We start from the raw sequence: 22,474 nt of genomic DNA, 5'->3' as shown, positions 1-22,474 counted from the left end.
TGATTTTGCAGAACCTGCAGGTTAGGTTAAATTGTTTATATGAAATAATGTTTTTAAAACGCCTTACTGTTATTTTAAATGTAACTGTTTTATATTTAGTTTAAAATTTAGTTCAATTTGTAATAACGACAACAAGTCATTAACAAAAATTGCTTAATTAGTTCTGCATTTTTAAAGCATTAGAAATTTTAACCCCAATAAAACTTTTTTTGTTGTTTCTTGGTCAGAGCCTTCGTATTTTCACGTTTCTGAATTGCCACTAAATCTGTTGCCTCCGCTAACAACGATGGATGACAAAGTTGTTTCTTTTAGTTCACGAGGGGTTAAATTTTACTTCTAAAATTGATCTGATTGGATGCTGGAAAAGACTATTGTTGTGTCCAAGTTGTGCTAAAAAGACTTAGCATACTAGCAAAGCTATTCATGGCTAAAATAGCTTCTCATTGCTAAAGATGTAGCAGCTAGTAAAGATGTCCTGAATACAAATGCTAATGCTAATTACATGTCTGCTGTTAAACTTTAGAACCTATTTCTTATTTGTGGTAGACGGTGTTCATTTAGCATTTAAAAATAACTCTATGTTCATATCCACATCCTGACTGATACCTTTAACAAGGTGTCCATATTTGTTAAATTCATTTTTAAAAGTAAGATCATCTTTAATATGTTAAATCCCAGATCTTAAACTATGTTTTGGCAGAAATAATTAGCCTTGTATGCTGTATGTATTTAGTTTTTCTCGCTGTAATTTTCTGTCAGGCGAAAGTTTGAGTCACACTCAATCGTCTTCATTGTGTTGTGTAATTCAAGATGTTTGAATTACAGGCGCTAATTACTTGCTAATTTAGCTAGCTAGCTACCTAGCTTCTTTTTTTTTTTTTTTTTGCCATTTTGCTAGATGACGTTCATACATTTCTGTTGTGATGTAAGTCTTACATCCACTCATAATTGTCTTAAAAGGTTTAAATTTGAGTTGCCACACTTCCAGGAAAAGTTAAATAATTGATCAGATGTTCCTAAATATAAACCTGATGGTTGAAATAACATTAAAAACAATACATTTCTTTGTTGTTGAGCTCATATGTCTTTTTAGTCAGGATTTGGCACCAAAAAGCTCCAGTTTTTAGTCCCCAGTCTGCTGGAAAACACATAAACGTTGTTGTTCCTACAAAAGACGAGCTCCGTACAGCGGAGTGAATTAACTCCACGAGGTCGGTTTGCCGAGTGTAAACACACGGGCGCGCTTTGTTTTCTGACACAGAAAAAGCGAATGCGCCGCACACACTGCGTCTCTTCTCGGTTCACCTCCCACATAAACTGCAGAAGTATAACAGTGAAATGACTGAGTGGCTGCGAGGATCAGCTGGAGCAGTTTATGACTCGGCTTAGTGGAGTGAGAGATGAGAGGAGAACTCAGGAGAGGAAGAGGAGCCAGCTGGCTGGGAGACGAGGGGGAGAGGAGGAGGGACATGGAGGACGTGGTCACTGGTTAAAGGATGATTATTTAAAGCTCGTCTTTTTGCAACACTTTGTCCAACCGGATCATAAACATGATGTAACAACCTGATGAAGGAGTCTTCAGAAATCTTTGACTGTCGTCATGAAGTGTCACTTTGATACTTTTAATAGATTTTTAATGGAAGTTTTAATAGAAATTTGCATTAAAAGTGTCATTATTTACTCTGGACGACTATGGTTGTAACCATTTCTGAAGACTCCATCATACTGATAGCAGTGCATTTTAAAAAATCGGTCATGTGCTGTTTTTACCCGTCAAATAGTCGCGTTTTTATACGGTTTAGTCAATTATAATAACTTATAATAAAATTTAATTAAACGACTCCACTTAAATCACCAGCTCTTCAGCTGCTGCAGTCTGAACGCACAGCTTCACAATTTTTTTAGCGATTTATTTTTCTGCGATAAAATCCTTGCATAAAGTCTATAATGTTTGCGCCTGCGCACCAGTCAGGGGTTTTAATTATAACCTGGCAAATGACCAACAAACGTCGTTTAAAAAAATAACCGGTCAAATGCGGAAAATGTTGCATCAACGCGACCTCTGGTGTGATGTCACTCATGCACACCCCTTCAGGTAAAGTTGCCTCATTTTTTAATTCAACCTAAGTGTTTGTTTTTGGAAAGACTTTTTCTTTCCCACCATCACAAACATAAATGAGTGGAGATCATTAAAATCTTTTGGGTCTTTAAGAATTGAGTTTTTGCTCAGATGAAACTGAACTCCATGTGACCCAAATCTGATTTAACGGAAGAGTAAAGTGGTTCAGTTTGAATCTTTTCACCTCTAAAATCTGATTTGTCAGTATGTGGTACTAAATCAGATTATTGTTGTGCTGTTAGTTGTGTTTTCTTTTTCTTAGCTTCCTTTGTCTTGCTCTGTGACAAACTGAGAGTCTGCTGAGCTCATCATACGAACTCGCTCTCAGTCCAACACTCCAAAGAGTTCATGGAGAAGCAACGTGGTGAAGAATGATGAGTGACAGAGAGAGTAGGAGCTTCTTAAAGAGACAGAGGCCCAATTTCTAAGTTGTTTTTGAGATATACATATCTAAATATATAATAGCATTTTTATAATTGTGCTATAATGTCATACCATACTTCGGCTAGAAAGCGTACATTAGTCCAAATATATCCCAGATATACAGAGAAATTGTTGATATTATAAAAATCGACATTATTTCAGACCTAGATCATATGGAAAACCAAACACCTGAATCAAAATGACTGCCTGAATCAGGCGGTAACTATTTGCTATGAAATGTCTATGAATGGCACCATGAAGTGAAAACTGGGGAATAATTGAAATAATAAAACAAAAACGATGGGAGTTTCATCCCTTTCTCTTGTCGTCCTCCCATCTTTCCCATTTCATAACCGACACGCTCGGCTGCTTCATTCGTCGTTGATTTAATTCCCTTCGTTTCTTCCACAACACGCCGAGCCTCTCACCTCCCTGACTTACAAATTTCACCTGCATACACCATCGCACCATCTCTCAAATGATGCTCTGTGAGGGAGAAACAGTCTGTGCACCGACTGATCAAATGTTCCTGCAACGCAACAGTCCTGCTGTTCACCACAATGAGAATACCCGCTGCATCCCTGAATATTTCATGCTGTATAAATATAGAGCCTTCCCCTCGTCGGTGTCGTTCTCTTGATGTAGCGTCGAGCGCCGCCAATTGTTGCTTCATCAAAAATTCAGCAACCGCAGTTGTAACAGTGACGGCCGCACAAAGAGACACGCGAAGGCAAGCAGAGGACAGAGAGACGAGACAAAAGACGAAGGATGGAGAAAGAGATCAGGGAGGGAAAAATGACAACAACTCAGAAAGCAGGAGGGAAACATGGAGCTGCCTCTCCGAGTCTGGATCAGGAAATTTTCTGCTTTTCTATCTCAATAAAAGCGACTTTGAAATTCTCTCTCGAGCTTCTTGGTTTCAAAGGGCGGGAGGTTTTAGGCGAGGATGTTCACATTGTTTGGGTGTCCAAACTTTGTATCAAAAGGATCAAATCAGGAAAATAACAATAAAGGTGAATTTTTATTTATTATTTGGTTTATTTGTATTTTTTAGGGAAAGGACGTCACTCAATGTAAATCCAATACTAAAAAAAAAAGTGTTTTCTGTTTTTTCACTGCAAAAACACAAAATACTACCAAGTACTTTTTTGAGTTTTGCTGCATAAATATTTCGGTTCACTTGAATTAAGACAAAACTAACTTAAAAGTAACTTGCCAAGAAATAGGAGCTAGTTTTAAGAGAATAATTTCTTAATATCGATGAAAAGGAAATGGTTCTATTGGCAGATTATTTATCTTATAACTTATCTCTGCACTTTAATATTAAGGAATTATTTACTTAAAACAAGCTTCTATATCTTGATAAGTTACTTTTAAGCTGGTTTTGTCTTATTTAAAGTGTAAATAAGATATATCCACTAAATACTAGATTAGGTAAGTTGGTTTTGAAAAGACACAATTTGACTCATTGTACAAAATGTCCATAAAAACAGAAATTTAAATGAGTGACCAGAGTTTAAGCTTCTCTCTGCACTCAAACTTGGTGCTGCAGCAGCCAAGTCAGTCTATTTCTTTGATACAAACATTAGTGCACAGGTTGAAAATAATCTCCTCAATATTTGTAATTTATACAATGTGCTGTGTCTCCAGAAATATGCTACAGTACAGAAAAGCGCAGGAATATTCTGCATTGTTACGTTTTTTGCCTTCAGAAATGGAATAAAATATGGAAAAAAACATTGTTTCCAAGCTTTAATTTCTCATAATTTCTAAAGATTTCTAAAAATCCTCTTCAAATAGAGATGGTGTCACAGTTTTGAATGTCATGTTTTGACCATTTATCATTGTTTACTTTAATGAAAATCCTGTGAGCTCTCAGAGTTATGGACATCAAAAGTTATTTATGATTCATCCTCTCACCTTCCCTCCGGATCTTTATGTCAATCTCATATTAATTGTCTTACTTCTGGTCCCTTTCAGGTTATTTGAGACTCTCCAGTCGCTCTTCTGGTCCATATTTGGGCTGCTCAACCTTTACGTCACCAACGTGAAAGCTCGGCACGAGTTCACCGAGTTCGTCGGGGCGACGATGTTCGGGACGTACAACGTCATCTCTCTGGTGGTTCTGCTGAACATGCTCATCGCCATGATGAACAACTCCTACCAACTCATCGCTGTGAGTCACAAGCTGAAACGTGTCCACGAATGAAATACCTTTAATAATTATTTCTATTTGGTTTGTTGTGTTTTTCAGTTGGAGGCCATACACTGCAAAAACTCAAAATCACTATAGTAAAGCTAACAGCTATCAAATATTCTAGTTAAATTCTTGTTAAATATTCAAAACTGTCTTACAAGTTAATTTTCAGTCAGTAATTATTCAGTATAGGTTAAGTACTAGTTTTATGGCATTTTTACATGTTTTAAGTGAAATAATATGCAGAAAAGTAATGTTAGTTAGTTTTGTCTTATTTGTAATTTTCCAAGATATTTGCACCAGAACTAGTCAGACATACATGATGAGATTTTATGTTTTTTTGTGTTCTTACATTTGCAATAAAATATTAGGTTAGTTCTGGGATCTGAACTGGGCTCCTTTACCACTGTTGACACCTTTGATTTTGAGTTGTGATTGTTTTCATTAAATAAGAAACTTAATTAATATCATATATTTTCACACAATAACTCGCTAAAAGTTATGCTCGGCCATCAGTTTCCTACCACTTCCTGTTGCCTTCTTCTTTGTTGTTTCCGGCAGTAGTAACATGCGGTTGTTGATTATGTGACGATGCAGGAAAAACGTTTTTCCATTGTGGTTTTGCCAGATCAACCAATTTGATATGGGCAAGAAAACCACCTCACTTTTACTTGTTTTTTTTTTTTTTAAATTGCCGTGTTTCCATTAAACAAATTTATCTTTGAAATGTCAAATTGTCCAACCTGTCAACGGAAACGCAGCTCCTGTCACTGATTTAAGCCGAAGAAATGTTCCAGATTAAAGAGGTTTCTTCTGGTTTTGCAGGACCACGCCGACATCGAGTGGAAGTTTGCCCGCACCAAGCTGTGGATGAGCTACTTCGACGAGGGCGGCACGCTGCCCCCTCCCTTCAACATCATCCCCAGCCCAAAGTCCTTCTGGTACCTCCTGATGTGGCTCCACAACAAGCTGTGCAGGAGAGGCCAGCCGCCCGGAGAGGCCTCGCACAAATGCGGAAACCTTCGAGAGTTCACCGTGAGTATCTGAGAATCACAGATTATTGTCACAATGTTTCATATCATTATTGATTAGGGGTTTTTTTTTGTTTCAAATATCTGAAATCCTGCCAAATTTTATTGAGTTCTGGCTCCATTTTGTTGTTTTTTATTTTCACGCAGTTATGAGGCAAAACCTTCAACTGCAGTTTTACTCAGCAGGTCGTTGCTAGATAACCAGAGAATGAGTGGGTCTGTTGATTCCAGCTAGCTAGCTTAGCTGGCCGTGAGAGACCGAAAAACCAAAACCTTTCCTCTGACTCTGTGCGTTTCTGGATCGGAGTTCAGTTAAATTACTTTTTTTTTTCGAACGTATTATTGCTATTATTGATTTTGATCACAATATATATTTTGGTACTGATTTATTGTCAACACAAGATAATAAACACTTGTTTGCATCTTTGAGTTTCTGTCATTTGCTCATTTTATCTCTTTTTTATTATTTTATTTTATTTACATGATCAATCTCTCTTGTTTTTGTGCGAATTCATAATCGTGAGTTTATTGCCAATTTTACACAGAAAATGGTCAGACTTTGGGCTTTAGTTATCATCGCTAACTCCCACCTGCAGGTGGCAGTATTTCTTACTTTTACGATAAAGTTGCCTCAGTCTTACTTAATACCAAGTTAAGTGTAAAATCTCCTCCAAATATTTCTAAATTAGTGATTTTGATTGCAAAAATAATTATAAAATCCTGGAGAGATTCATCAGAGTAAAAATATGTTCAACATTATTTAAAGTATGTATCAAATGCAGAGTTGTTAATTATTTTTATCAATCTTGATGGCCCAAAATGAAAATCAGTTTGACACCCAGCTATTAAAGGAAGCATTTAAATACTAAATTGTTGTTTTTCTATCCCTGTAGTAAAATAAAAAACAAAAGAAGCAACATTTTCCAGCAGAGCGGTGTCTGGTTTTTCCACTGCAGCCTTCATTTACACCCATAATATAGGAATTATGAGCTGCTGCTGAGGCTGTTATGAAACAGTGTGTGTAATCCAAGGAGGTCACATTTCCAAACAATCAACTCCGAACCATAAATCACGCTGCATTCAGCGCGTTGCATCAGCAGCGACAGTTATTTAATGAGAAAAGTTGAGCCGAAGAAAATATTAGAAAGCAACACAAAATGCTGGATGACGATCGACTCGCAGCCACAGAGAAAAACTGCAAGACAAATAAGTGGAAACCAGCAACACTTAAAAGTCAAAACCATATTTAGGAATGTTTTATGGAAATTCATTAATATTGTCAAATAAAAAAGATTTAAAACAGTGGATCTAAAGGAAGTTTTATGATGTTTAAATCTTCTGTTGCTGGCTCTAATTAGCCTAAAACAATATTTATGCTTCATGCAGCGTCTTGATTAATTGGGCTCTGATTATACAGACCGAACTGCTGCTGCGGCTCTTTTTATTTTGATTACATTGACTGGGCTGGTTTATTTGATGGAAAACAGATTATTATGATTTACAGCTGCATTTAATCAGAAAGAAAGCAATTGTGGTTAGCAGCCCTGATAAATGCTGCAGCAGAAAAAATAACAAATTGCTAAATGATTAACCTCCTAAACAGCCTCTGGCAGAAGCCTGGTCGGGTTGCACTGACCCAACAGCACTGAGCAGAAATACAAGCTTGTCCGATTAATAGATAAATGTTTTCCCCATTCTTAAGGTAAAAATAGAGCTAAATATGTTCATGTAACTTTATGTTAGCATTTATTTTTCAATTTCGTTTATTGATGGAGATGGGATTATATTTTCAGGACATATTTAATGAAAGAATCATAAATCCAATTAGTTATTGAAGTCACGTCAATAACTAGTTGAGCGACGCGACTTTAACTATTATGGCTGCTTGATTTGGATTGTTTTGGGTATTTCTGCACAGTCAGTGTTTTACTTGAAAGTGATCACAGTTCAGGAAGAGAGAAATTCTCATGAAGGACTCAACATCTCAAATCAGACTTCATGGGTAAATTTCTGTCAGGTCAAATCTTTCCTTGCAAATCAGTCGAACGCTTTATTAGACATTTTTACAAGATAAAGCTTTTTATGTAAGACTCTAATTTCCCTGATCACTGCTGGTTTCATTTCCTGTTTAGCCTACACTTGGTGTACTCTCTTGAACAATGAACAGTTCTTTTTTATTTTTAATCTGATTCATGCAAACCTTTGATTATAACCATGACTATGTTGGCTGTTTGATTGACTATGGATGGCTGTTATATTGGCTGTGGTTAACTTGGCTGTTGCAGCCATTAGCTTGTCTATAAGTAGCTGTTAGCTCTGCTATAGATAGCTTCATAATGTTTAGTTTGACTCTAGATAGTTGTTATCTTGACTATCAGTCAGTCAATACGTAGCTTGACTACGGCTGTCTGTTAGCTTTACTATGAGTCGTGGGTAATTTGACTAATTGTATTGCTAGCTTGACTATGGATAGCTGTTAGCTTTACTGTGGATAGTGGTTACTTTGATTATGGATGGTTTTTAGCTTCACTCTCAGTCATTGTTGATACTGTGACTATGGTTAGCTATTAGCTTGGCTATGGGTAGTGGTTAGTTTGACTATGGATTATTGCTAGCTTGTCTATGTAAAGTTGTTAGCTTTTCTGTGGGTAGTGGCTACTTTGATTATGGATAACTCTTAGCTTTACTCTGAATATCTGTGAGCTTGGTTATGGGTAGTGGCTAGTTTGACTATGGATTATTGGTACCTTGATTAGTGATAGCTGTTAGCTTTACCATTTATAGCTGTTAGCTTGGCTACATTCTGTGCATTTCACTCAAACCAATTAGCTTGAATACTTCAGTACGTTTTTCCCTGATTCTCACACTGAGCTCTTGCTGCTGTAGATGAGATTCTGGCAAACTGTCACACGAGATCAATCAAATTTTATTTGAATCGCACATTTCAGAAACAAGGCATTTCAAAGTGCATTTGAGACGTTTAAAGGCAGTAATTCTGCAGAAACAGTGTCCCACCACACGACAGGCATCAGCTGTGTGTCTGGAAGTCCAGAAGGAACATCGACAGATGAACATGTCCTGATAAACACATGCAACAGTCCAGTCATTTGGAGAGACACCGAGAGCCATCGGCACACACTGATAAGGCTTTTTCACACCATCACACACACACATTGACTGCAGCTGGCGTGTTCACCTCAACTGAAGTCAGCTGAGTTATATAAGCCAACCAGCCCACGTAGGTTCAGAGAGGCACACAGCTCTGCAGAGATCTGATCGCAGGAGAGAGTTTGTGTTTATGTGCATGATCAGAGAGTAAGCATCAGAGCGGCATGAGACACCGAAAGCAAAGATTGTCCAGTAAGGAAAGATGTGGGGAGGACGGCTGCAGATACAAATGTGTCAGTGTTTCGTTAGCAGACAGCAGGAAGAAGAGAGGACAGATGAGTGTGAAACACTGAATATTAAACTGAGCAGAAATTAAAATGAACATGGAAAACTGAACTCAACAGCCTGAAACGTGAAAACAATGAATTTCTGTTGGAGGTAATTGTAGTTTTTCACACTTCAGTGTTGCTCTTGGATGAGATTTACTCCAAACCTCTGAAGAATTAGGTTGTTGTTAGCAGCTTGGTTTGGTTTCATTCCCTGTCACATTTCAAATTATTAGACATTTTAATAAAATATAATGAGAGTAAATGTTAAAAGCAGCATTTAAACGTTGATTACGTTTTTATGTTAAAAAGTGGCAACAGGAAGTCGTTTCAAATCTGGCATGTTTAGGGTTTCTTCTCAGCATCTAAATCAGATTTTAGTCCAGACTTTGACTAGGCCACCCCAAACCCTTGTTATTTTTCTCAAGGCAGCATTAATGCGGTAAAACGTCAGAATCACAGTTCAAGTTATAAATCCTCAGATTATGTTCTCAAATGTTTTGGTTATGAGAAGGTTTTTTACTGTGAGACAGTCTCTCATGTTTTCTTTTCTTCCTTTGAGACCATTTTTCTTTTGGATCATAAACTTTGACCTTAACTGAGGCAAGTGACGCCTCCATTAGATGAATGGATAAGTGTTTTGATGTTGAATTACCATCTAGAAACCACCTGCTGCATTCTTGTTGAATGCAACAGAGAAAATACTTGGAGTGTTTTTTGTTGTTGTAAAGGAATATGTAAATCACTGTAGATCAAAAATTTCAAAAGGGTTTTGAATATTTCTGTTATTGAAAGAAAGGCAACCACTTTACTAATTTAGTTTGGGTTCGACTGGAGAAAACTGAGAAAGATTTAATCTATTCTCAGCAATAAATCATGATTTAGGGCTCTCTTTATTTGAAACTGTTTTAATAATGTAATTAAAAGAAGATTGTTATACATACATCCTCCTAAATGGGGGGACAAATATGTGTCATTGCAATATAAAATCACTTCAGGTGCCACAAATGGCCCCCGCGCCACACTTTTAGACACCTGTGTTCTAAACAGAATATATTCATATTCCAGATTAAGGCTTTTTGCTGCAGCCAGTTTTAGACCAGGGTGTACATTTACTCGACATGATGTCTGTATCAATGTTTAATGGTGAGAAATGATTACCCAGAGTCCATCACTCTTTACAATATGGCCGCTCCCGGCTCTTTCAGCCTAATGCAATCTGTCATCCCTTCGCTTTGTTGTGGTTTGGTAGCTGTAGGAGATGGAGGTGAATGCATTTAATCTCGTAGTGACTTCTGTGTGAAATATCAACTTTCCTGAGAAGAATGATGGGAGCAGAGGAGACTGAGGGAGATGTGGAAGAGGGCAGGAGAATATTAATAATCATTATAATAATAATAACAGAGAGGAAGAAGCAGAGATGTGGTGATAAATGCAGATGCATTGTGTTATTTTTATATTAACATTCCCCTTCGTTTGTTCACAGGAGCGCCATGCTGACAGCCTGATACAGAACCAGCATTACCAGGTCAGTGAAACTCGTAACGGCTCCTCAGCTGCCATCGCTTACTGAGAAAAAATATAAGGTGCAAATATTCAAATCTGTTTCCTTCAGCCAGTTATGATCATTTTATATTCATTGTGTCAGAGAAAAAGGTAAAAACCATCTATATGGATTTGGTTAGTATGAGCTCTTGGTTTGAAGGAAGAAAATCACATGAAATATTTAATATGTTAGATTTAAAAACAATAGAAGTTTTATCTGAATTCACAGATTGATGGACTAAATCAGAAAAAACTAAACATCCAACCAGACATCCATCCAACCAACAAACCATCCATCCAACCAACGAACCATCCATCCATCCAACCATCCATCCAACCAACCAACCATCCATCCATCCATCCAACCAACCAACCATCCATCCAACCAACCAACCATCCATCCATCCATCCATCCAACCAACCAACCATCCATCCATCCATCCAACCAACCAACCATCCATCCAACCAACCAACCATCCATCCAACCAACCAACCATCCATCCATCCAACCAACCAACCATCCATCCAACCAACAAACCATCCATCCATCCATCCATCCAACCAACCAACCATCCATCCATCCATCCAACCAACGAACCATCCATCCATCCAACCAACAAACCATCCATCCAACCAACAAACCATCCATCCATCCATCCAACCAACAAACCATCCATCCAACCAACGAACCATCCATCCATCCATCCATCCATCCAACCAACGAACCATCCATCCATCCAACCAACAAACCATCCATCCAACCAACAAACCATCCATCCAACCAACCAACCATCCATCCATCCATCCATCCAACCAACCATCCATCCATCCAACCAACAAACCATCCATCCAACCAACAAACCATCCATACAACCAACAAACCATCCATCCATCCAACCATCCATCCATCCATCCATCCATCCATCCATCCATCCATCCATCCATCCATCCCGTAAATAAATAAATAAATCTCTTGGCATCAAACATTATTGATAATGGCACATAAGGAGAAATTAAAAAGTCCTCAGTCTAATAAACATCATCAGCATTTTGATTCACTCTGACATCATCGTCTCAGCACAGCTTCCTCCACTTCGCTCTCTCTATTTTTTTCTTTGTTTTTTAATAAATAAATTTTAAAAGACAGTAATTGTTTCTTTCAGGGTCTAAGTGAAAGTAAACACAATTAGCTAACAGGTTTAGATGTCCCCAGCTGAGCCAATCACATTTTGTTTGTGCTGAAAGAGAAGGCTGCTACTAAATTAATTACTCTTCAGGTGACCGCTTGTTGAGATTGCTCTTAAAGTCAAAGCGTTGTGACTCAACCAGTCAGCCGCTGGCAGAGGAGAGAAACACTCGATAGATGAGATTTACACACATTTCAGATTCATGAAGTCACTCAGCATTCACTGGAGTTATTTTTTTAATCAGCAAAAAGTATTTAAAAAAAATATTACCAAGAAATTAAAGTTTGTTGCAATTAAATTTATGTATTTATTTCATTAACTTGTGTTCAAATCCTTCTGAACAATTGAACCTTATTTATGCTGAAGGCTGATGATATCATTCGTGAACTGTAAACCAATAATTTGCATTTGTGGAATCAAAAAATGAACCTTTTGAAAACTTTCTCTGACATTTCTCAATAAATGTCAAAAGAAATGACATTTTTGACACTTCTTCGCCTGGATAATAAAATATCCAAGTAAAATATCAGTTTTCTATGGAAGAGGATTAGAGCCACTGAAAAAATAATAATTCTGATTTTTTTCTCAGCATTTTGATTTTTCTCATAATTTTGAAATTTAGTTAGAATTCTGAGAAAAAAACCTCACAATTCTCTTTTTTCCTCATTGGCACTAATCCTCTTCCGTAGGTTTCTATTTGATAGATACATTTCTAAAGCTGGCGTTTCAGGAATTGCAATTTGAGAAAAAGTTTAACTAAAAGCATCTTGACAGGTGCGCTGCTGCAGTACATAATCAATTTTAGTCGATCTATGAAAAAGGATTTTTTTTACATCTGAATAAAGAGGAAAAGCACAAACTGAGACCTGAAGAGTTTAGCTGTTAGCAAACTGTCATTGTTCAGCTGCAATGTCTGCTGCTGGCAGAATAAGATAGAAAAATTATATCTGCATTTATTATCAAATGGACACTTGGAAGAAAATCCTTCAGCCATTGAATCGGCTCCCACCGACATTCACGGCTTCTTCTCTGGTCCTTTGAGACAAACAGTCGCCCGTCCCTGTAACTGGAACAACATCAAACTCATTCGCTTCAGATTTGCCTTTCAATATTTTTTCCAAAAACAAAGTTTGCATGTAAAACTCCCAACAAGTTTTCAGCCACATAAAGAGCTGCAGCAGAATGAGATTATCGATTGTCTTTAATGTTTAATGTTCAGAGTGTTGGTTGTTTCTGGCAGCTGAGTCCGCCGTCTCTCCGTCCAGGTTTAGGGGATTTTTAAAAGAAATTTGTGCAACAAATCTTCCGAGGCAGGAGCGTCTATAATGAGGCGCCAGTACTTTGTGTTTGGCACGGCTGATCGTTCCTCTGATATCCTCCCATGCTTTTAAAAGGCTTGTTGTGGGAATGTGTGCTGCACATTAGCAGAGTGAGTGGTGTGCTTTTGGCAGAGGTGCTGAGTGACAGCATGCCAGACCGTCCCGTTTGGCGCTCACAAGTGTTGACTGTGGGCCGGTGTGTGTATCAGGTTTTGAATTACCACCCACTCCACACCAAATGCCTGTGATTTTTTTTTTTGGGCCGGTAAATCAATGGGACTGACCCACATCACTGGCTGATTGGTTAATGAGATGAGAACAGCTAAAGGACCGTGTTGCCTGTTAGCGTTGATGACATTTTAAGAAAAGAAGTTTGAAGGAATCTTGCTTGGTTTTTATACAACTGAGCCAGCAGAAGATTTATTTCACTGATTTAAAGTTTTAAAGGACATGTAATATGTAAAACTCACATTTTGAATGTTTTTAAACTTACATTTGGGTCCAAGTGCTCAGCTGTTGTTTGGCAATAAATTCATCTTTTTTATGTTTTGGGAAAAAAGGCCATTTCAAAATCCCTCCGGTGCCGTTACCGAGCAGCACAAGGGAATGATTTCACAATGATTTCTGGCACAATGATTTCTTACCATCCAGAAAACACTTTACTGCCTTCTTGTTGGTTGCGCAGGAGGCTCCACTTGTGCTTTTCAAAGATGTACGGTTGTATAATTCCAGGCATTTTCACCTGTGAGTGCAAACATAGAGCTGGCTTCAAAGGTTTTACCTCTTCATTATGTAACTTGTACGTCAGTTTTGCCTTATTTCAAGTGTAAAAAGATATTTGCATCAGAAACTGGACCAACAATCCTTGGTAAGGTTTTGTGTTTTTGCAGTGGAAACGTTAAAAGCATGGGTGTGTGTTTGGTACTGTTGTGTTTTAAGCAAAGGTTCTTCTAATGGCAGTAACCCCTGCAACTTTTATCAACAGGAAGTGATCCGAAGTCTGGTGAAGAGATACGTGGCCGCCATGATACGAAGCGCCAAAACTGATGAAGGGCTGACAGAGGAAAACTTCAAGGTCGGTCTGGGGAAGCTTCTTCTCAAACACACGATAAAACCACCTCTTTTTTTCTGTCCTGCATCTCAGCCCGCTGCGGAGCTTGAGCCGCACAAACATCAGCTGCACAGAGTCTGTTTATTTCAGCTCCCTGCAACTTTTATTGATACCAGAGGCAGATCTGCTTTTTATGGCGCCAAACAACTTTTAATAACAGCCACATGTCCACTTTCAAGCACTTTCTCTAACAAAATCTGCTGTTCAGGCTCTTCACTGACAAGGCTTCTTTAGTCTTTCCCCATTTTTTTCTTTCTGAGCCATAAATTATTTGAAACGTCTTTACCTCCTGAGTAGATTTCCCATGATGCCTTTGGAGGCCGGCCCTGAGCTGCTTTGAAGCAGAAGGTTCCTTTGGGCTTTTGAGAGTAAAAAACAACATCAGGTGCACAGCGAACTGAATCACTTTGCTCTGCTGAAGGATGTTTGTCTTCGTATTATGTTAGTCCAATAAGGACTGAGGAATAAATCGGTGTTCTGCTTCCTGATTTTTAATGTTTGTAGCGTTTCAAAGACTTAATATGCATCTGTTAGAAAATTTCAATCGAAGCTCCCAGAAATCCAAAATAGTAATTTATCATTTTGCCTTTTGTTGCTGAACTAAACCGTTGCCACAATGGCAACAGGAATTGATGGAAAAAGGCTGGATGAAGTCATTGAAAACCGACTGGGAGACTTAAACGGGGCGTGTTTTGTAAAATCGACTTTTTTGAGCTTTAGATGCATGTTTGGAGAAATTGTTTAGTATCCATGGCAACCACTCAGGGGCAAAACACCTGGGTGCACCTAGCTCCGCCTCCTAGACAAAGCTCCGCCTCCTAGACAAAGCTCCGCCTCCTAGACAAAGCTCCGCCTCCTATACGAAGCTCCGCCTCCTAGACGAAGCTCCGCCTCCTAGACAAAGCTCCGCCTCCTAGACAAAGCTCCGCCTCCTATACGAAGCTCCGCCTCCTATACGAAGCTCCGCCTTCTAGATGAAGCTCCGCCTCCTAGATGAAGGTCCGCCTCCTAGACAAGCTCCGCCTTCTAGATGGAGCTCCGCCTTCTATATGGAGCTCCGCTTTCTAGATGAAGCTCCGCCTTCTATGAAGCTCCGCCTAGATGAAGCTCCGCCTCCTAGACGAAGCTCCGCCTTCTAGATGAAGCTCCGCCTTCTAGATGGAGCTCCGCCTTCTAGATGAAGCTCCGCCTTCTAGATGAAGCTCCGCCTTCTAGACGAAGCTCCGCCTACTAGATGGAGCTCCGCTTTCTAGATGAAGCTCCGCCTCCTAACTATATTTTCCAAACTTTCACCAATGAGAACTAGTAGAAGCGCTGAGGTGGAAACTTAAACAGCTTTAAAAGAAAAACTGTATTAATTTTCCCTTTGGAATAAATAAAAATATTTCTGAATCACATCTGTGATTTGAGAAACGTATATCCTAAATATTTACTTCACAACATTTTTGCTCAAAGTGTTTCTTAATGCATGAGATATGAAGAAAGGTTTTCTCCTCCAGTTTTTTATTTTCTTCACTCTGTTGTCAGTTTTTTTTTCACTCTACAGCCAGATAAAGCTACGTGTTTCACTGGAGTGATTTCTGAATTATCTCGCTCTCTTTCCTGACGCTTTCAGCAGTTATTCCCTCCTTACATCAGTCGTTGCTGTTCTCCGCGCATCCTGCAAAGTCCTTACCCTCCTCTTCACCCCGAGCCTCGACTCACTGATAGTTTAACTCCCCGACCATCAGCTCTATCTCACACACTTACCCTCCTCACCTTCTTCTTCCCACTTCTGGCTCTTCTTTCATGCTGACTAAACCGTTTAAAAGGGATCTGTTGCGTAAAAAGTCACATTTTTCACATTTCTGTCCTTCCGTTTGACTTCTAAAAACAGCTAAAGTGCTTTAAGAAAAAAACCCGGGCAGCCATTTTGGGCAGTAAGTTAATAGATTTTGGTGTCTGGAAAATGAGTCACTTCCTAAACCTCCGTTGCCTAGCAATGCAAGCAGAGTTTTTTTATTTGTTTGTGTGGATCATCCCCATTAGAAATGGCTACTCATCCTGAGGTCGATCATTTAAAAACCAAACATTTATAAACATAAATATGTTAATTAGTAGCATATTGAGTCATAAATGTATAATTGCAACACTTTATACAATAGAAGAACTAAACGGGGCTCTTTTAGGAAGCTCTAGCATGTTTGGTCAGCAGTATGCAGTGTACAATGGCTGCTGGAAAAGACAAGTGTTTTATTATTGACTTACCATCCAGAAACTACTTGCTGCATTGTTGCTGGTTGTGCAGAAGGCTCCATGTCTGCTTTTCATATTTGTAGGTTTGTATAATTGTGCATCTGATGCAGCCATTTTCAAATGCGAGTGCAACCATTGAGTTGAGGGGCGTGGCCAGCAGCAGTTTATTTGGATTCAAGGCGACAGAGATCAAAATTGGCAGAACTGAGCAAACAAAAGTCTCATTATCTAAGAATGATTTTGTGCAAAAAACGTAATGAATTTGTATCGACAGTAGACCAATCCGAACCTGTTCCAGGAAGAATGATCTGATACTGAACATCGCGATGTTCTCCATCTCTGTGCAGGAGTTGAAGCAGGATATCTCCAGTTTCCGCTACGAAGTCCTGGATCTCCTCGGCAACCGGCGTCCTCCCCGGCGACACTACTCTTCATCCAGCGAGACGACAAAAGACGACGGTGCCATGGCGTCAGAGGATGACAGCGAATCAGGTGACGGCCCTGGAGGAGGAGAGGGCGGAGGAGGAGGCGTCGGAGTCCAGAAGTCGAAGAGCGTCACCTTCTCCGACACGGTGGAGGACGACAGAAGGCCAGCGCCGACGCTCGGCGTGTCTGCGCTGGTGCGCTCCATTTCAGGAATGACGCGGATAGACAAAGCAGAGGAGGGGAGGCTGGAGGACAGAGTGGGGTGGGGAGAAGACGAGGAGGATGAGGAGGGGAAGCCAAAAAGCAACGGGCTAAAGACGGCCGTCATGCCTCCGTCCTCCACCAATGTCCTCCCCTCGCCATCGTCGTCATTTTCCTCTTCGCTATCGTCATCGCTTGCTCGCACAAGGAGCCGCCTGCACCGCCTCTCATCCCCAAGCGCAAAGTCAGACTCTTTCAAACGCCTCTCCTACCTGTTCTCCCGCTCCAAACGCAAAGCCCCACCCATGCCGCTGCCTCTCCAGTCCCCGCCCTCGTACACCATCTCCGACGGGCTGCTCCGCCCCCTCGGGAGCCACAGTCACTCCGACTTCGGACTCAGCGACGTCACCAGAAGCGACACTCACCTGAACGAAGTGGGTCGCTCGGTGGACGCGCCGTCATTCTCGCCGCTGAGAACGAACGGGCGGGACTCGCTCCTGACGCTTCCCCTCCCGCCGCCGTGCCCCTGCCAATCCCTGCACTGTGCTTCCAACATGTCTGAGTCCAGCTCGCGACTGCTGGACTCCAGCGAGGACGTTTTCCAGGGAGAGGGCATGGAAGGGGCAGGCGAAGGAGGCATGGATGGAGGAGGCGGAGGGGGAATGATGATGATGATGGGCGGGTGGGACCATGTGACGATGTCTTAGAGGACAGCTGCGATGTCATAGAGGACTCTGTTACCACGCAGCTATAGGAAAAAGCAGAAACTGTTTTCTTTGCCTGTTTGCTCAATACAAACAAAGATGGCGTGATGCAGAGAGAGAGGGGCATGGACACAATGGAGCTTTTGGATCTCTGCATGTTCAACTCTGTATTTATTTGGGCTTTGACTTTCCCAGCTGTGACAGGAGGAAGGATCCAATATGGCGGATGTTTATGGAGACAGTTTGACTCCTTTTGGGGATTTTTCAGGTGACAAAATATATATTTATTGCTGGTTTAACTTTTTAAGGGCTCTGCTCAACTAGATATATGTAAAAACCTGCTGCATACAGCAAGTTTTTACAAGGCTCTGTGACCAAAGCAACTAACTAGCTATAAGTTGCCTAACCACCTAGCTAACTAAAGTTTTCAAATAATGTTAATAACTTAGATTATAAACTTTCCAACAAGGGCTTTTGGATGGTTGTGATGTAGTATTGGTTTATTATTTGCTGAGCTAATGTTATCAGCTTGGCCACTAATTAGTTTAGTTAGCAATAGTAGCTAGGCTACAACTGTAGCTTACCAAAGTTAAAATTAGCCAGGGTGATTGTAGCTTAGATTCAGTTAGTTTACCTAATTAACTACAGTTGTGTAAGCTAATTGTAGCTTAAGGAAGCTACAGGTAAGTAAGCTATAACTGTAGCTAAACTAATTACATAACTAGCTTATTATCTATGATTAAGCCCAACCTTACTTTCACTCTGGCAAAATAAGGCTTAAAGTAATATTTTACTGTGTAGAAATTTGTTTTACATTTTGTTCAACCAAAGTTTGAACAAACTTCAAGCTAGAAGCTAGCATCTAGCTAGTTGCTAGAAGCTAGCATCTAACTAGCAAACATTTAATGAATGGATTTGATTGTCAAATCATCTGAAGTTTATTTGTTTAGCACATTTCAGCAACAAGATTTTTTGTGACTTTAATCCTGGAAATGTTCTGCATGTAATAGAAGGCTGGCTTTATAACTGTATTTATGTGTTTCTGAAGGTTCAGATCTAAACCCCTCACTACAACGAGATTTCAGAACTGATCAGTTTTTTGTTTCTGTAATAACGACTCTTGGTCGTTCCTCTACAGATTCAAGTAGTTTTGTTTCTGCTCATCTTGAGAAAGTTATGGGACATCCATGTGTTAGCTTGTTTTATGCAAAACGAGCTACCAAACTAGCTAGCTGATTAACCAATGTGCTAACTTTAGCTTGCTAGTAGCTAAGAAATAGCTTGTTAGTGACTTGATATCAAATTGGCATGACTGGACCTATGTCATACGGCTAACAAGCTAATTTTTAGTTATCTGACAAACCAAAAATGGGTTTGCCACTAACGTGAACTAGCAGGTTAGGGAGCTAGCAGCTCCCTAACCTGCTAATTTAGGTAGACTAACTGGTTTTAAAGATATTAAACAAGCTACTTATAAACAAGTAGCTTGTTTATTAACATTAACAAGCTACTTTTCTAATAAGTAACTACTTAAAATTAAGAGTTTATCAGCTACCATTTACTTAACTACCAAGTTGATAAAATTGCTAGCTTGGTATAGCAAGTCGCTAACAAGCAAATTAGCTTGAAATCAACTTTGCACTGGTTTGCAAACAACTGAAGCAATATTATCCAGTCCGCCACTAGCTAGCTATTGTTTTACTAGCTGGCTAGCCACCGTAAATAGAAAGCATCAGGTCTCATTTAAAGAGGCTTCAAATATTCCTGGGGATTTATTGAAACCCCCAGAGAAGTTAACCCTTTCAACCTAAATGTGACATTAATGTATTTAGTGTTTGCTTTAAAGGATGAACAGTCTTGAAAACATGAATTTAAACATCTAAATTTAATTTGTCACTAGAATTTGTTATTATTCCTGCCCAGCCTGATTCAAAGCAAACTGTCCTCATAAATATTTTCCAGGAAGACCAAAGGACGTCGTTTCAACAGAAACTCTGAAATGTCTCTCATTCCTCTGAGCGATGGAATTAGAAAGAGCCGAGGCGAGGAGAGGAAACATCTTTAAAATCTTCTCAACTTACGAGGAATCTGCCCTGAGAGCCAAACGTTGAATCTGCAGTGGAATAAATCGGATTTGAATGTTTTTGGATGTTGGATGGAACAACCCCTTTACCTCCAAGTGGAATACTGAAAATAAAGGTGCCATATTTTCAGTGGAATACCTCCGTTTTACCTGTGGACCGATGGATTTGAGTCCAGCTGGATCTCTGGGATGGAGCGGCATGGAACCAGCGCTCTGCTGTCTGCAACCTCTCTCTCTGCATCAACAAGGGCCAAGGAATTTATTTCATCCTAATACAAGTTATACTAGTAATAATTAAGGATATCATAATAATAATGAAACTGCTAATAATAATTAATAATAATAATATCAATGAGGACTTTTCTGGTTTCTTAAGACTGTGTTTGCTTCTGTTTGAGTTGCCGACAGTCCCTGGCTTCTCGCTCAGCTCTTCCTTAATAATTACACTTTATCCTGGAGAACGGAAATAAACGGTGAGAGAAGAGGAACGAAGACGAAAGATGTGTAAAAAGCAACACAAGTTCAACCTGAGTAAAAAGAATGAATGAGAGGAAACAGGAAGTGAATGAGTGGCGGATGGACATGAACAGGAAATTCAGTTTTAAAGGGAAATTTCACCAGAATTTCATCATATTTTTTCTTATCTCGGAGTCGCCAAGGCTGCGACTTCAAAAGGTTGGCATGAGCTGAGGCTGTTAACTTTTACTCTGGATAATATACTACTGTCGGCAATGAAGTAGAGAAATTATGCATGTTTGATCAGAAAAACACAGTTACCTACAACACACACACACACACAGCAGGTGTGATGAATAGCTTCGAGTCAAACGTTCTGCCCTTTGTTTCGTTTCTCAGGAGACGTTCCTCCACAACAGGGTGACATCGTCCCTCGTTTTTCACTTCACTTTGCCGCCGTTATTTTCCCCGTCTTTGTCCTCCCGTTTACTCCTCTCCCTCCGGCGGACGCTGTGACCTCGCCGCCGGCGATCTTGGCGTCAAAACGCCTCTACGTGTCAATGAAACAATGTCCCAAAATGTCAGGTCTGCAAACATGGCGACCCCGTCATCCGCTCAGCGTCCTGCGGCGTCACGGCCAGAAGAGTCGCAAACCGTCCCACTGCCTCCTGGCGGCAATACAGCAGTTTTCTGTCCTTAGTTTCTAAACGTCGACGAGATTTTGGAGGTTTTACGTCCCACCAGCAACAGGAAAACGATCTAGCAGCAATTTTTACTCTAACTAAATGTTCATGTAACTTTTTGTATATTTCTTTCAGGGCTACTTAAAGAAATATATGGAATTAAAAGTAAAAATAACTGAGATTAAGCTCAGAATTTTGATTTTAAAAAGTCAGAAAAATGTTAAAAGTCAGAATTATGAGGTAAAAGTCAAAATCTTAGAAAAAAGTTTAAAAAATCTAATATTAAAAGTCTGAATTATGTGATTAAAGTGAGAGTTCTGAGATTAAGGTCAGATTTTATAATAAATTTTAATTTGCTAGAATGTTGTAGCATGTTTGTCAAAAAAATTGCTATAAAAAACAACAAAATTTTGAGTTTTTCTCAGAAATTTTCTAGAAAATATTTGGAAATTTCTGATTTTGAAAAGTCGAAAAGCTTCTTGGAAAAAAAAAAGTCATACGGTTTGTGTTAAACCTCAGATTTTTTCAAAGAAAATCTTGTATGATGCGACAAAATTGTTGGACTTTTGAATTTTCTGAGTTTCAAAAGTAAATTAGTTTTACTCAAAAAGGTTCACATTTTTTTCTAATCTCCACATTTTTCAAGCAAATTTTTAGCAATTTCCAAGTTTTTTGTAGAAAATGTCTGAAATTAATCTGAAAATGTCAGTTTTTTACAGGAATTTAATCCTTTTTCCTGCTATAACTGAATGGCTGATACCTGTTGGTGCTTCATGTCGTACTTTGTTAGATTACTTTGCACCAGTGAAGGTTCTGGAGGCCTTTCTGGTCGAGTTTCACTCTCAGACATGTTGCTCAGTAACACACATGAAGATTTATGAAAAACAAACATCCCCTGCTTTTCACCACCTTTAATCAGGACCGCTGCACCTCAGGGCTCAGCTTTTCAATCATCTTTAATCAATCACTGTGATGGGAACCAGTAGATCCTACAGGACATTTCAGAAACAACTGAAAGCTTTGAGATTTCGGAGCTTCTTACCACAGCATTAGTTTAAAATATGTAGAAAAATATCATAATAATGTACTTTCTGGAGCAGTGAGGACAATCAATCACTGTGAGAAATGGGTTCCAGTTTTCCCATGCGGGTCCTTACAGGCGCTGCAGGCCCATCGATCCACTCACAGCCCATGATTAGATTCTGTTGAGGTCCTGATTCACGGTGATTGATTTAGATTGGTGCACGTCTAGCATGCGTCCGTTTGCGCTTGTACAGTTCAGGTTGGAGCCGTTCAGCTGAGACATTTCGTCCTGATGGG

The 22,474-nt window shown here is 39.5% G+C and overlaps 1 protein-coding gene across 1 annotated transcript in view; it reads left to right on the top strand.

Moving 5' to 3' along the window:
* The window catches only part of trpc5a (transient receptor potential cation channel, subfamily C, member 5a), a 108,885-nt gene extending 87,097 nt beyond the window's left edge, over positions 1–21,788 (top strand). The window contains exons 14-19 of the mRNA XM_055060818.1: positions 4,523–4,718; positions 5,565–5,774; positions 10,691–10,732; positions 14,241–14,330; positions 16,949–17,837; positions 17,909–21,788. Coding sequence (XP_054916793.1) covers positions 4,523–4,718; positions 5,565–5,774; positions 10,691–10,732; positions 14,241–14,330; positions 16,949–17,837; positions 17,909–17,982 — 1,501 coding nt within the window. The 3' untranslated portion in view covers positions 17,983–21,788. The remainder of the gene's footprint in view (positions 1–4,522; positions 4,719–5,564; positions 5,775–10,690; positions 10,733–14,240; positions 14,331–16,948; positions 17,838–17,908) is intronic.
* Positions 21,789–22,474: the final 686 nt, after the last annotated feature.

This window comes from Poeciliopsis prolifica, unplaced genomic scaffold, assembly GCF_027474105.1.
Source record: "Poeciliopsis prolifica strain line A6 unplaced genomic scaffold, Auburn_PproV2 SCAFFOLD062, whole genome shotgun sequence".
NCBI lineage: Eukaryota > Metazoa > Chordata > Actinopteri > Cyprinodontiformes > Poeciliidae > Poeciliopsis > Poeciliopsis prolifica.
The sequence above is the reverse complement of the archived record's forward strand: the minus strand, read 5'-3'. Positions and strand labels throughout refer to the sequence as shown.